General features: G+C 49.4%; 1 protein-coding gene across 6 annotated transcripts in view; it reads left to right on the top strand.

Moving 5' to 3' along the window:
- SIL1 (SIL1 nucleotide exchange factor) overlaps positions 1–14,483 on the top strand; it is a 105,579-nt gene that overhangs the window by 32,460 nt on the left and 58,636 nt on the right. For all 6 annotated transcript variants that reach the window (XM_086758678.1, XM_086758677.1, XM_086758676.1 and 3 more), the window contains 2 exons: positions 2,486–2,600; positions 5,599–5,734. In XM_086758678.1, coding sequence (XP_086614804.1) covers positions 2,496–2,600; positions 5,599–5,734 — 241 coding nt within the window. In that variant the 5' untranslated portion in view covers positions 2,486–2,495. Of the gene's footprint in view, positions 1–2,485; positions 2,601–5,598; positions 5,735–14,483 lie in introns of those variants that run through there.

Here is a 14,483-nt window from a genome sequence, read left to right as displayed (position 1 = left end):
ACCCCTTCTGCTTTGGAAGCTGCAAGGGTTATTTCTAAAAATGCATCGTATCCACATAACGTCTGGTTTGGAAATCCTCGCACCCTCTGCGTACGGCTGTCTTGTAATGAGCTGTCAGCCTGGGCAGGCTTCTCCCCAGGAGCTTCAAGCCCCCGTGTTTCACATGTTGGCTCCTCCTGCCTACCTGGGACCGAAGCAAACTGCTAATTGTTGTGCAGATGTCATCTTCCAGGCAGGCGTGAGGTTGTGGGCTTTAAAGAGGCTGTGCTGTCATTGCTACCAGCCTTCTCAGTACACGTGAGCTCTATTTTTATGAGCGTGCGCGTTTTCTTTCAGCCTCTGCTTTGTTGGATTTCTTTTTCTTCTTTTCTCTTTTTATTTCCAGCCTTGCAGGTAAAGTTTTAGGGATACATCTATTTTTCATTATCCCCGTTTTGCCGCTTGTTTTATAACTAAAAAAACCTGAACCAACCAACCCCCAAAACTCTTTGTACAAAGCAGCAGTTTCTTCCAAGGTGAGTTGAGGGGGAAACTATGTGCCGTGATCCGTCTGCGACTGAGGTCCTGGCTGTGGCGTTGACCAGAAGGGCATGTAGATCTACTGGGAGCAGGTGGAGTTTGACCCCATGAGTTCTGCTCTGGCTTTTCCATCTCAGGAACCTGGGTGCCCAGGTGCCCTGGGAGAGAGGGAGGCTTTGGCCACAAGTTGTCTTTGCCCATCTTCTGAAAATGGAGAGCTCTTCTCCTACTCTGGTTCTCGTTTAATGAAGGCTTGTGGGTCCTTGAGGTGGTTCTTTGACCCTTTAGAAAGGAGGAGGACATCGAAGGAGAACATCAAGCGCCAGGTCATGCAAGGGGATACTTTAATGGTGTGAATTAAACAGGGGAACTTGTTGCTGAGGGATGCTGTGGGTGTCAGAAGTCCAGATCTGCTCCAAAAGCAGTTAATGGGAAAAAACCCAGTTGATCTGGATTTGAGCTCAAAGATAGAAGCTGCTGTTGAGGAAGATCCTGGGCCAGGAGTTTTTGGAAGAGGCAGAAGTGTGTGAGATGAAATACTGTTTGTGCTCTCTGCTGTGGTGCTTTTTCCTGGATGTCACCACTGACCAGTGGGATGTATTTTGCCTTTTTTTTTTTTTTTTTTTTTTTTTTGGATAAAGCAAAAAAATAAATAGGAAGAGGAAGAAGTGAAGAAGTAACACAATGGAGTGGGGAGACAAGACAGCAGTAAAGAAGTGGAAGGAGGGGACTCTACTCCCTCCAGGTCCCCGAAGTCTTTTGGGGGCAGAGGTCCGTTGGTGGCAGGAGTTGGTACTGGGTGCACCAGTGAGCATATTTTCTGCTCTGTGAAACAGAAGAAGGTTGCTTTAAGGAGAGGAAAAAATTGGCAATGTGGTGTGCCATCCTGATGGACAACAGAGACGGAGAGAGATATTTAGGACTGCGTGTATGGGAGGAAAGTCTTTAAAACCTGGATGGGAGTAGGAGCAGGCTTGATGGAGGGGTGAGTAATGAAGGAGTGTTTGAACGGAACTAATCAGTCCCATCTTCTTTCAAAAGACCTCATTTAGTTTAATTTAGCAGCCTGTAAATTTAGAGCCAATCAGAGGAAATGCTTCTCCAGCCTGTGTGCTGGCAGGCTCCTCCGTTCCCTACCCCGTCGTGAGAAGCGGCGAGCCGAGTGCCGTAGGTGGATTTAACGGCTCGCGTTGGGAGGCAGCGGGGGCACGCGTGTATGTTGTTACACGCTTAGTGATGGGGGTACGCGCTCCGTGCCAGCACGACTGGCAGCCACAAGAAAGGACCCTTTATTTTATTTTATTTATTTCCCCCCACCTCTCTAGTTCAGTAAGTGGTCTGTGGTCGGTCTGGGCGGCCGTACGCCTCGGGGTTGCTTTGTGATCGGCTGCAGGCGTGGGCAGCGCCTGCTCCTGGGCTCACGGTCTGGAGGAGCCGGCGCTCTGAGCAGCAGGGAGAGCCTTGTGCCGTAGGACCTTGTTTGCCTCTGCTAAACGTTATTTTCCTCAAGCAAAGCCTACACGTGGGTATAGATAAACTCCTGATCCTTTGACGGCTGGTAGTTTTATTTAATTTGAATTAACAGAGCTACTTCTGTGCTTTAAATGAGGCACAGGCATAAAAAGCCTTCAGAGGGTTGCACCGATTGTTATTTTTCCCTGTAGTTGTCATCCATGACACTAACACAGTGGTTTTTAAACAAGACTTGCAGCTCTCCTTGTGTTTTCCAGGAGAGACAGAAGCCCCTGTGGGGCCAGTATAAGCTCCTTTGCTGTTTCCTGTCATAAACCCCATTAGCAGGAAAATGGGCGCCCCTTGCTCAGCTGCCCCGATGAGACTCGTGTGCTAACACCTGGAGGTGTTCTGCCCACAGCCCCTCCACCCGTGCTGTGTTGCTAAACGTCGTGTGAAGAGTGCTGAAACCTGTCAAAACGTGAACTAAAATATTGCTGGTTTTGTGTTTCAGGCTGGTGGCAATGTCTCACTGGGCTCGCCTGCTCTTCACCGCTGCCAAAGTCAACCTGCTGGTCTTGGTGGTTTCTGCGGTGTTTTCCCGGTCCGTCCTAAGCGACAGAGTTCCCGTAAGTGTCTGCTGCTCTGGCTGAGATGTGTGCTCACACCGGGCTGTCCAGCTGCTAGCGTCTCTGGGAGGGTGACAGCCTTACCTGATCCCCTGTGGGGCCGAGCGTTGCAGCGGCTGGTGAATCACCTCCTCAGCAGTTTGTCTTCAGCAACATTTCAGAAGGGCTTCTTCCGTAAAGCTGCTTGCCTCACCCCAGGAAATCCAGAATGTGCTTGATTTGGAGCGTTTGCAACGGGAACAGCGCAACTCGGGCAGCTCTCTTGTTTGCTAGGTGTGACTTCTATTTGGAGTTGTCACACGTTCCCCCCTTGGCAAGAGGCCATTAGGTGGTCTAATGGCAAGAAGAGGGGGAGAGATGTCCTCAATTAGGTTCCTAGCTGTGCCTCTGTTGAGTCACACAAGTGAGTCAGGCTTAGACGAGCATTCTCCGAGGTCCCTGCATTCCACCTGCGTGGATTTTGCTTCTTGCTGTGTTATTTTGAAGCTGCAGTCGAGGTGAGCGGGCGCTGCCTGCTCCATTGCGCTTGCACAGATGTGCGTAACTCCCCTGGTTTGGATTCTAACCCCTCCTGGATTAACAAATGTGGAAAGCTTCCTCGAGGAGCTTGCGGGAGACACGCTCTGTAGCAGTGGAGTGGTGGGTTTTTAGTTTAATTAACGCTGTGGCTTAAAACAAAGGGTCCCCCAGCAACACTACAGGGGACTTGGGCCCACGTGGGGTCGTGTAAGGATGAGATAATTTGTCTTTGTTTCAGGGAAGGAGAGGAGGAGGCTGGAGGTAGAGCAGTCACCCCAGCTGGAGAACAAGCAGTGGGACAGCCCGCTCGGTGACGCGTGCCCGAACCGGCAGGCAGCCTGGCGCCGGGGCTCCGACGGGATTAGCGCGAGGGGTGGTTAGCTCTCCCGTCACCTCGTCCTGCGTCCCCCTGCGGTGGCTCTGTGGAGGCCTCCTCTCCTTTACAGCAAACAGACTGCAGATTGTCTGGCTCTCCCTGCTGAGGCTTTTCAGCTTATTGCAGTTGATTTCAGGCTGATAAAGCAAGGAGGCTTTTTGCTTTTAAGGAAATTTCCATTGTTCTTTAGAAAACATCTTTCTTTCTACTATTTTAATTATAAAAAGAAACTTAATTTCAGCATAAATGAGGAATTATGTGTGTCGTTTCCCATTTTGGCCAGAAATGCTAACGAAAATGGAGTATTGCAAAGCAGCTGGGAGCCAAGCCGTGGCAGTAACGTTTAAATGAACCAAGTCACATCCTTTTATCCTTCCCAAACGTCTGGAGCGCAGCACTCCTCTTGAGCGGAGCCGGTAAACACCAGCTATCTCCATTATGTGTTTCAACAGATACAATGCTGTAAATTTACGATGGCCCGTATCGTTCAGTCCCTCTTGGATAATAATATAGCGGCGTAAATAAGCTAAGTCATAACTGCTCAGACTCATTTCTTTCAGTCCTGTTGAGTCTTGACTCGGAAAATGTTAACATGGATTTTCATCAGTAGAACCTGGCTTGTTACGTTTGTGATTGTCGCTGAGCTTTAGCCATTTGCCATCATGTTCACGACTCCAAGCCTCTGATACGCTAAGCGAAAGTGGGAGTTAAGCTCTGGTTTCCAGCGCATTTCCAAAATTCCAAGCCCTTTTGACAGATAAAATAAAAACATTCCATGGGTTTGTCAGCCATCCTCCTGTGTTCCCGCTGTCGTGGCTGATTGTTTCTGTTTTGCTCGGGCTGACATTTCCCTTCCTCAGAATCATGGACATTTATATGCAAAGCATCCCGATTCCGCCAGAAAATACCGATGCATTTTTTCCAAGAAGTGGAAGAAGTGAAGGCAGAACATGGCCTAAGATTTCCAGTTCACCTCTTAAGTGACTTCTTTATTTCCCTGTGAAGACATTCTAAGGATTAATATCAAAACACTTTGTGAAGTGAGCTGTAACTCTTATTCTAATTGCCAACGATTAGGAATAACCTTTCTCTCCAGGCTGGTTATTTGAAATTATTCAGCGGTGTCGTCCTTGGCGATATCAGAAGCTGATAATGCTCCCTGCAACAGCGACGGAGCTGTCTGGGCCAGCTTATCAGTTCCTGTGAAAACCAGAACAGCAGAGACCTGCTTCCCCAGCAGTAACAGCCCGGCGTGAGATATAAGAGGTCGTTACTTACTGTGCACTCTCAATAATTCTATCTGTTGCAGTTGTACATGACTCCCACCAGCTCCCTAGGGAGACCTTCCAGTGATCAGCGAAGTTTCCCCTGCAACAAGGAGTTTTTCCCTGCTTTTCATCCTCGTTCCTCCCTTTGCGTAACGTCGTACGGCTCGTACTAGCTGATCTACCACACCTCTACCATTCGCCTGCTGCGCTTGCAGCGTAGGTGGAGATTAAATCACTACCTCATTGTTTTAAAGACTTGGAGGGCACTGGGAACGGGTAGGGAAAAGGATGCTCGCGTTTTTATCACGTGGGCAATCCGGTCTGTTTTCCCCATATTCTATTTTGGAAATAGCTGAGCTATTTTAGCTGAAATCTTCTCCAAGACCAAAATAAGTGCATTTAAGGAAAAAAAAAAAAACAACAATGCTTGAGGCATTCCACTTGTGTGGAAAATTTCAGCTGGAAAAGTTAAGTTTGACATGTTTTTAGGCAAGGGAAAACAGGGTCTTACAATGTTACACAACGCTAATAATAGCCGGGGCTCCTGGCTTCGAGTGTCATGTAGGTGAGGCTCTGCAAAAGCTGGTTTTAAACCTGCAGCCTGCCCTGGAATAGGAAATAAGCTGCTGCGTTGCTTTGTTCAGCACAAATGTAATGCTAGTTATGCATGTTTAACCTTTAATATACTTTAAATCTAAATTTAACTGTGTGGAAAGAATCTCGGATGTCAAAAAAAAAAAAATTCTGCTGGCGAGGGAAAAAATTTTGTATTCTCAGCCGGCACTAAATTACCCAGATGCAATTGCTAATGAGCTGAATCTTTTCTATCCAAAAGGAGTTTGCCCTTACAAAAATAGAAGAGAGCGACATACAAGATGACAGTGGGAAAGAGCCGATAACAGAAGATGATGCTGATCCTGAAGACCTGGAGGTGTTTTACCCCACGCATCAGTGGCAGCCCATCCGTCCAGGTAACACGCTGGTGACTAATTATAGCCTGACATCACCGACAGAAGCCTTGCAGAAACTCAAAATACCTGTTTGTTCCCATGACAATGTATTATTTTGCTGGTGTTCAGATGAAGAGGTGTGGACCCGCTGACCCAGGACAGGGAAGGAGCCCATCGCGGAACTGGCTGGCAATGGGAGCGGTTGCTAAAGTGCTTTCGGTTCGCTGGAGCGGGTCAAATGGGCTGCCAGTCACATTGCAGGTGGCGATGTGTCTCTGTCACTAGCTCAGAAGCCTTTTCTCCCTTTATACGCTTGTCAAGGGACAGATTTTATAACGTTTCTTGGCATGCAGTATCCCAGGTCTGCTGTGCTCTGGTGTGGGCTGCTGAAATGCTGCTCAGTGGCGATCTGATTAAGGATTGTCAGTGTAACGCTACACAGCTTTTTAACAATGGGCTTTTCTGTTCCTTGGCTGTTTGAAATCCAGCTTTTATCCCAATCCATACATCCTACAAAAAAACCTTCCCTTTTTTTGGGTTGGTATCTCTTATTAGAGGTGTATGGGACTTGTGTGGTGAGAAAACACCGACTGGGCAGGCTGGCTTCGCTGGGGCAGGCTCTGGAGAGGATAAGCCTGCTGAAACGCACACGCAGATGCATGCGTGCACACACTTCAGTAGTTGGGATGAGCAGTAAGCCTGCCTCTGGGGTCTTGGGCGAGGTATTTAATCCACTTGTGCTTTGGTGTCCTCATGTATATGCAGGTGTAATACCTTCCCCCCTCAGAAGGGTGAACTAAGTAGTAATTAATTTTTATAAAGTGCTCTGAATTTAAAAGAGCTTTATCCTGTGCTCGGTATTATCACTGAATGAATAAATATGGGATCCATTTGTCTTGAAATTTCTGCCAGAGATAGCAGAATGACTTTTCAAAATGTAAATCTTTGTATAACATAAATGTCTAACAAAAGCCCCTAAATTCACGGAGCTGCAGTACATCCTTATGTTCTGGTTCTGCACCATTACGGATGGAAGGCGCGTGTGGCCCTGCTCAGTATTCACACCCCGCCCTTGCTGAAGCAGAATATGTATGTGCTTGCGCTCGTTATAAACGGCGTTGCGGTTCTCTTCAGAAGCGCCTTCTCCGTTGCTCGGGGGGCTTGTTCCGCTTCATTTTTGTAGCAGTTGCACGTGGGGCATGTGCAGCCAAGGGCTTGTGCAAGTGGGGAGCTTGTCAGCATTCGCAGAGGAGAAGGATTTCAATTACTCTTGTAAAAGGCTTAAACGCTGGCCTGTCTCACCATCTGCCGCTACAGATCCTCGTTTCAGGTGTGCGTGCAGGTTTCGGTAGAGACGTGTCAGAAAGAGGAGTCTTCCTTGGTGTCCCCCTGCCAGCCTGGGGTTTTGTCTCCTGTGGGTCTGTCTGAAGCGAAATCTTGTGTGTGGAGTGTGACTCGCGTGGTGCAGGCCAAAGTGAACCACAGCGCGGTGCTCAGAAGAGGGTGGTGAGGCACTGGCGCAGGTTGTCCAGAAGCTGTGGATGCCCCATCCCCGGCAGTGCTCCAGGCCAGGCTGGACGGGGCTCTGAGCGACCTGGTCTGGTGGAAGGGGTCCCTGCCCAGGGCAGGGGGGTTGGAACTGGATGGCCTTTAAGGTTCCTCCCAACCCAAACCGTTCTATGATTCTATCAAGTTTGCTTTCTGCTGCCCACCTCTGCAGGATGCCCCCATGCCTTCTTCCATCGCATCCCTGCAGCAAATGTTTTGATTTAAAATCTGGATCTTCAATTTTGAGTAGTGGAAGGGAGCTCAGAGCTGCGTTTCCCCCTGTCACCCTCCTGCTTCATCTTGTTCATGTTCTGCGCTCCACACAGGATTCTTTACGCTTCTGTCCGGTCCCGCAGTTGCTCATCTTTTATACATGTATTTCCAGTTTTGCTCTGCTGTTTTTCTAGTTCCCTGTTGCTAATTGCATCAAACCGCGTTTCCGCCGAGACTGCAGCAGTGTCATCAACCTGTAACCTGTCAAACCCCTCCACCAAATTAAATTGTTGTTGTGTATGTAACGCTGCTTTGTGCGGTCGTTCCCTTGCTGCCTACAATGTGAGCTGGATTTTGATCGAGTGCTTTTCTCCACTTTAAGCACGTCGAGCTGCTGGAGGTAGCTGGATGCAAACGCGGAGAGACAGTTACCCTAAGAGTTCTGCCGCCTGTAATCTGGAAGCAAGGAGATCAGTTGTCTCTTCTGCCAGCAAGGTGGGAAGCTGACAGGCTGGTGAAACTTCAGAGCCCTTTAACACTTTGTTAGGCATCGCTTCTTTCTCACTTGGCTCTAAATAATGCACCAGGCACAGCTGGGTTAGAAAGGATACGTGCACCTTGGGAAGTCTCCCAGCGCCTCCATTATTTTACTTTTTTTGGTATCATCTGAGCAAATGATGAAGATATCTGCAGGGCTTTGCGCTCTGTTCTTGGTTGGTGTCCGTAGGAACTTGCCGGCTACTTGGGTTTTAACGAGCCGGGTTGCAGCATCCTCTGTGCGGATATTCACACCTGTGGTCAGGTCACTTCTTGTGGTCAAGTGGCTTCCACCACAGACTCATGGTGTTTTTTGAACTGATGCTTCCTCTGATGTTTTTTTCCTCTCTGAATGCCCTCTTGCCGAGTGACAGTACCCTTGTGAGCTGGAAGCTCTCTGCGGAAATGCAGCAGAGGTGACTTGCTTTTGCGGCTGCTTACATTAAGCTCTTCCAAGGTGAGTGTGTCAGCAGATGAACACCCTACCGCTTTCCAGGGTGATCTTACCTGATGGTTGTGGCAAGCAAAGGCTGATCCTTAGTCTTCGAGCTGGCAGAGATGAATGGAAGGATTGTTTCGTGTTGATGATCTCCATCAATTTGCCAGTTTTCTTGGGAGTTCTGTATATAAAAATGTTTCTTCCACATTTCCAGGTCACCTCAAATGTGCCACGCATATCCTAGAGCACGTGAATGTTTAATTTCCTGGGAATTACCTACTTTGGTAATTTGGGCACCCTGTTTCCCTCTGTTTCATTTAGCATTCCTGATAATGGTTGAACATGGGATTGCTCTGACTACCTACTCATGGCACTGACCAGCAGATTCTCCACCCGACATTAGGCTCAGAAGTGGCTCCTCGAGGAAGACATTGCCGTGAAGATTAAGAAAAAGGGTATAAGAGGCAAGGGTTTAACGGGGAAAGAAGGAGTTGATCATCTCCTCTGCAGCACCCAGCGCTGGCTGTGGGGAGCCCAGACTGCGCCGTGCCTCTGGGGATGGGCCCTGTCCACCTCCATGGGGCTTCTGCTTCCTGACGCGGCAGAAACTTACTGGCTGATTTCTCAGCTGACAGTTTGAAGTTGGGAGTTAATGTGTCCAGTTCCCAAATCCAGATGGACCAGGCGAGATCCTCATCTGCCCAAAATACCAGAATATTTGCAGTCTACTCTGCACGCTTTCCGTTTGAGAGAAGCCAACGGTGGGGCACAGAAAGGCTCCCTTTGGTTCAGAGCAGCTCCCTGCAGACCGGAGAAGTGGTGCAAAATCTTGCACTGGCGATAGAAATGTTGCAGCGTTGATCTCTCGGGTTTGGATAGCGCGTCTCGGTATCCAGCCGGGCAGAGCTCAGCTGGCCGGTGCCTTTAGCTGTGGTTAGACCTTGGCTTGCAGAGCTCCGCGTTGATACCTGCAGTTACTGTGGCACTTGTACCGCTCAGAGCCATTTTCCTAAGTGCCTAATTATATTGCAGTTAAAAAATAAGAAGCCATGATTGCCGCTGTTGATCAAACTGCCAGAGTGAAGTCGATGTGAGCATGCTGTTGTTGCTGCTTCTGCAAAGATGAGACCGTCTCGTGTTCAGCAGGGAGCTGATGGTGCGTTGCTCAGCATTTCAATATCCGCGGCTGCAGCTTCCGAGGGTTCTCGGGCTGGTTTCTCTGTCGGTAGCTGTCTTTGCTGTTCATATTTGTCTCGGGTCTTCCTCTGTCTCATTTGCTGCACAAACAAGGCTAAGTGTGCGGAAACACAGCTCTCAAAGCAAGCGTTCGTGTTGGGGAGGTAATTTCAGACGCTGCTTTGATGGACTTTCTGTGGTTTTTCTAGAAGAGCAGGACTCGGCATGGGGCATAACTCAGTCTGGTTTCCTTGCCAGTCTTTGTCTTTCAAGAGATCTCAACGTCTGAACGAACCGGTGTTGCTGTAAGCCAAGGAGAGGTTTTGAAAGGTGGGGGGAGAAGGTAGTGGCAGGAGGGACCCTTTGGTTCAGGAGTCCTGTGCCAGACCTGTCCCACCGCCCGTCCGGGTGATGTGGTGGCCGGCGAGGATATCCTTACCCCTTGCTCCTGCCGTTCACCGCGACGTCCTGAGCTGCGCTGCCTCCTGCTAGTTGCTTGGCTGAATTAATGAATCTGCCCAGACCATTGGCTTCTTGGTGACCTAGTCCTAACTCAAAGTTGTGCGCAGGTCTCTGAAATATTTATGTCAGCACGAGCAAGAGAGGGCTGTGAAGTATGGTGTTAAACCACCGGGGTATGCTCATTTTCGCGAAGTTTGACATGTGTAATCCAGGAAATCGGAGCCTCATCAGATTAGCACAGATTTGCATGAAGAGGAGAGGCAAGTGGGATTTTAAAAACCTCATTTCTATGAGATGAAATGCTTCTTTTCCAGGTCTGTGGTTTTTTTTTAAAATAACTTGTTACCGATGTGCAGAGGGGAAAAATCTCAGCTATGGAGTAATTATAATCTTCTCTGGCCAGCAACAGGGTGAGCTGCAGGGTGGTTACCGCGTAGGAAACCCAGGCGGTGTTGAGAGCACCTGCAGGCGTTCAGTGCTGGGAGGCGGAGCTGTGCCCACTGGTAGCACTCCTCCTGCTTGTTTTCCACCTGACCTCTCTGGTATCTTAAATGTATCTCCTGCCTGTCCTCCTTTTTATTACCACCTGCCTCCATGCTCCGCTCTTGCAGCCTCCCCATCTCCATGGGATTTCCTTGGCTTCTGATCTTTGCATCACGGGGTGCCTGGTCTCCCTAACTAAGCCCGTGCGTAGTTCCTCCTCACGCTGAAAGTCTCCTCTGGCAAAAGTGCCAGGGCTGAACTGGCAGGTTCCCTGAGCTGGGAAGTCCCGCTGGGGATGCACACTTGGTCCTTGCCAAGCCGTCTCTTCAACGTGCAGACAGGCAACGCAGCGCTGCGCGGTGAGCAGGATGGCTTCCTGGCTGTCCCCTGCACGGTGAGCTGCCGGGCGCTGCTGCCAGCATCCCGACGAGCGCTGGTGGTGGGTGGCTTCGGACCCGCAGCGTTGAGACGCTCGTGAAACAACCGTGAGTGTTACTGGGCTGGGCCCTTGGGAACAAAGCTGGCCTTTCCCAGGAGAGGACAGCTGCAGAACCTCTGTCATTCACACTAAGGAATGGGAAACTGTAGCAAACAACAGAAATTTACAGGACAGCAACTGGAGAGTTGCTGTAAACCAGGACAACCAGTCCAGGTTAAAAAAATAAAAAAGAAATTATTCCCACACTGTGAAAACCACTCTGCTTCTCTAATTGGATGAGCGTAGTAGTGCAGTTTTGATTCTGTATTTTGTAGCACGTTGAAAATGCAGTGTATATATATTTAAATTTTAATAATGTGGGCTCTCACTGTGTAGCTCCTGGAGCTGAATCATTCCTGGAGCTGGGCAGAAACGGGCTCCTGCGTGCGGTATGCTTTACACGCGGGGTTGCTGAAGCGGGATGGCAGGGCTCGGTGGCCGCGCCCGGCCCCAGCGCAATGGCACGGGCAGGCTGGTCCTGCTCGGCGGGAGCGTGTTTGGCTCGGCCACGCTCTGGTCTGGCTCGCAGGGACGTTCCCTGTGTCTGCTTCTCCGTGACCCGGGAGGTTTTGCAGCCGCTGTTTTCCCAGCACATCCACGACAGTATCACGTTGAGCATTTGTGAAATGAACTGGGAGCCGGAGTTTTCTTTTCCCCCAAACCCAGCTAAAACTTGCCTTGTTTCCTGTCCCTTCAAGAATGCCGGTGTCCTGGCAGCGCCGGTGCTGGTGAGAAAGCGCTCTGAACTTACTGCTTGCATTGCTCAGCTTTAGGGGCTGAGATGGGTTTTCGGTGTGTCGGGATGAGTACTGTCCCTTACTGGCCACGGTGTTACTGGCTTCGTGAAACAAGCTGGTTATAGAAGTCTCCTGCGGTGATGTGTGTGCCACCCAAACCTAATTATCCTTCTGAGCAGCCGAGGTGAAAGTTTGCACCTTCTCTAACACCTGCCAGTGGGCTTGGGTGTTGGGCACAACCGAAGGAAGGGGGTGATGATGTGTTTCACGCGAGACAAGCCGCGACTCCTGCTAGCTGTGCCGATGACTCTGTGCCCCGCGGTGCATTACAGGTTAGGTGTAAGGTGGTTATAAACCCGGTGATGGAGGCGTTGGAGAGTCAAGCTGCTTTTTTTTTTTTTTTAATACAGCAGGAGGAAGCTAGGCTGCATTTTTCAAAATATTTTCAAACTTTAATGATGCTCTGACTGGTGGTGTTATAACGTAAGTGTAGCATTAGCGAAGAGCGTAACTGTACCAGCTGTATTGCCGTAGATGTAAGCACTGGGAATCATTCAGGTGGTTAAATTTACATTTTTTGGAGGGGAAAAAGTGCTTTGAAAGAAGAGAGACTGTTTCCCAGAGAAGACATCTCTCATTACTCTTCTTTATCTTCGTTCTGGCAAGGCGGAGATGCTGTGAGTGTGTGAGGTGCTGCGAGATGCTTAACTGTGTGCCGGGTGATGAGGAATATCTTGCTATGATTTTTATGTGCAAGCACGCTGTATTTTCTGCAATAACGTTAATAACCTCCCCGTGACTGTTTGGAAGGATGAACCTCGTTAAGGAAAAGGTATTTAATAACAGACCTATTTTTATCTCTGTCTTTATCTAACAGTCTGCACATTTATTTCAAGCTTGTAACAGTGCTTTGGAATAAAAATGTTTTTCTTCTGGAAAACATTTTGGGAGTGCATCCAGCCTTGGTTATCGTGAGTTTCCAGGCTGAATGTCTTCCCTCTTCCTTCCGGAGCAAGCAAGCCAGACCAGGACCTCAGCTCCAAAGTTTTTAGCAGGTGTTATGGGAAGGTGTTCTTCAAAAAGTATGACTTGGGTTCCAGAGTCACTTAAATGGTTCAGAAGGTTTGACCAAACATAATCAGAGCGACTCCCTCACCCTTCAAAAGCTTGATCTTGTTTTGTGGGACAAGCCCTCCAAGCGTGACAACGTGTGCTTGCTTAGCCACAGGTTGGACCTCCATCCCCATGAAACCCTGGAGGTTGCGTCCGTGGCCAGGAAAGTGTTGGATTCCCCCCAGAGCCCCATCACAGGTGCTGGGGGTCAGGCAGATCATCCAGCGCCCGCTGCAGCTGTTTGGGGAGAGGCTGCTGCCGTGTGCCGTGAGTTCTGCGCTGCGGGGCAAGCCTCCTTGTGCCAGCAGAGCTCAGCGCCTCCTGATCACCTTCTGAAGCGGTCCTTCTCGCTTCTTTGGTGACAAAAGGCTCCCAGGGCTATTATTTTCCTGGTTTGGGAATTATTTTCCCAGGCTGTGAGGTGACAGCAGAGCAGCAGAGATCGTGGGGCTGGGGGACGTGTTTGACCACGCGCTCTTGGAGAGGTTGGCGGTTAGCTCTAGAGATGAAGCCTTCCCCAGGTGATTTTTATTTTTACTTTTGCAATTTTATTATGTGATTTCATAAATTAATCCCTGACCTATTGATATAATGCAGATGTGTTTTCAGACTGCTCTCCCTGGTTGGCTGTGGTGGAGGCCCGTGGTCTGCCGTATCCCCAAGGGCAGGCACCGCCTTTCCAGTTCCTCCCACATCCATCCCTTCAGCGTCACTGGCTCCACATCCAGACTGCTTGCCTTCACTGGACGTTTCTTGGAGCAGAAGTGCTCTTTAGCCCATGCGGAACTCCAGTACCGAACAGCCTGTGGCCCGAACGGCCAATTCTGAGCGCTTTGCCCATGACAGGTGCGTGGCCACGTGCTCTGGGAGGTTGTGGGCTTGGTCCCTGGTGTGTGTTGGACAGCTGTTACAGAAACGCCTGGCTCTGGAACCAAAGCCTTCTTTTCTTTGGAGTTCAGTCTAGATCATTACATCACTACAACACAGTTTCACAGCGTTATCTTTTCCATAGTCAGGAGGAAGGTGTTTGTCCCCGCTGTCCTGCTCTGGCCGTTCCGTCCTGCACTCTGCCCTGTGGGCTAAGGCCCTGCTTACAGAAATTTGCACAAAACTGATTCTGGGTGGGGGAGCACAAAGTCAGGGGTTTTTCGGGCAGTCAGCACACCATCGAATGGCTCCTGGAGGAATATTTCATCCTGGTCCTTCACAGTTCCTGCCTGCAAATTAGTGCTCTTACTCAGATGTGGCTGCAGCTTCTTTTTTTTTTTTTTTTGTAATTTTTCCATGTATTTCTTTAGAGAGTCCCACTGACGCCAGATCCTCTTTTTCCACAAGCCCTTTTCAGAGCCGTCCTCTGCCGTTTCTGTTCTGGCTTAAAAGCACCTCGCTCTTCTGAGGGAAACTCTAAATATCCACCGTGTCGTCCTGATTTAGTGAGACGTTCTCTCTGATCTCTGCCCTCCATTTGTGTTAGAGCCTGCACTGAATTCGGGACGTAAATTTAAAAAGCTATTTGATGTTTCTTGACGTCTAGAAGCTTGCTTTGCATTTGTTCTTACTTGAACGCGCAAATGTCTCCGCTTT

The sequence above is a fragment of the Chlamydotis macqueenii genome, chromosome 14, assembly GCF_036417535.1.
Source record: "Chlamydotis macqueenii isolate bChlMac1 chromosome 14, bChlMac1.mat, whole genome shotgun sequence".
NCBI lineage: Eukaryota > Metazoa > Chordata > Aves > Otidiformes > Otididae > Chlamydotis > Chlamydotis macqueenii.
Note: the sequence above shows the minus strand (reverse complement) of the source record. Positions and strands in the feature narration are given on the sequence as shown.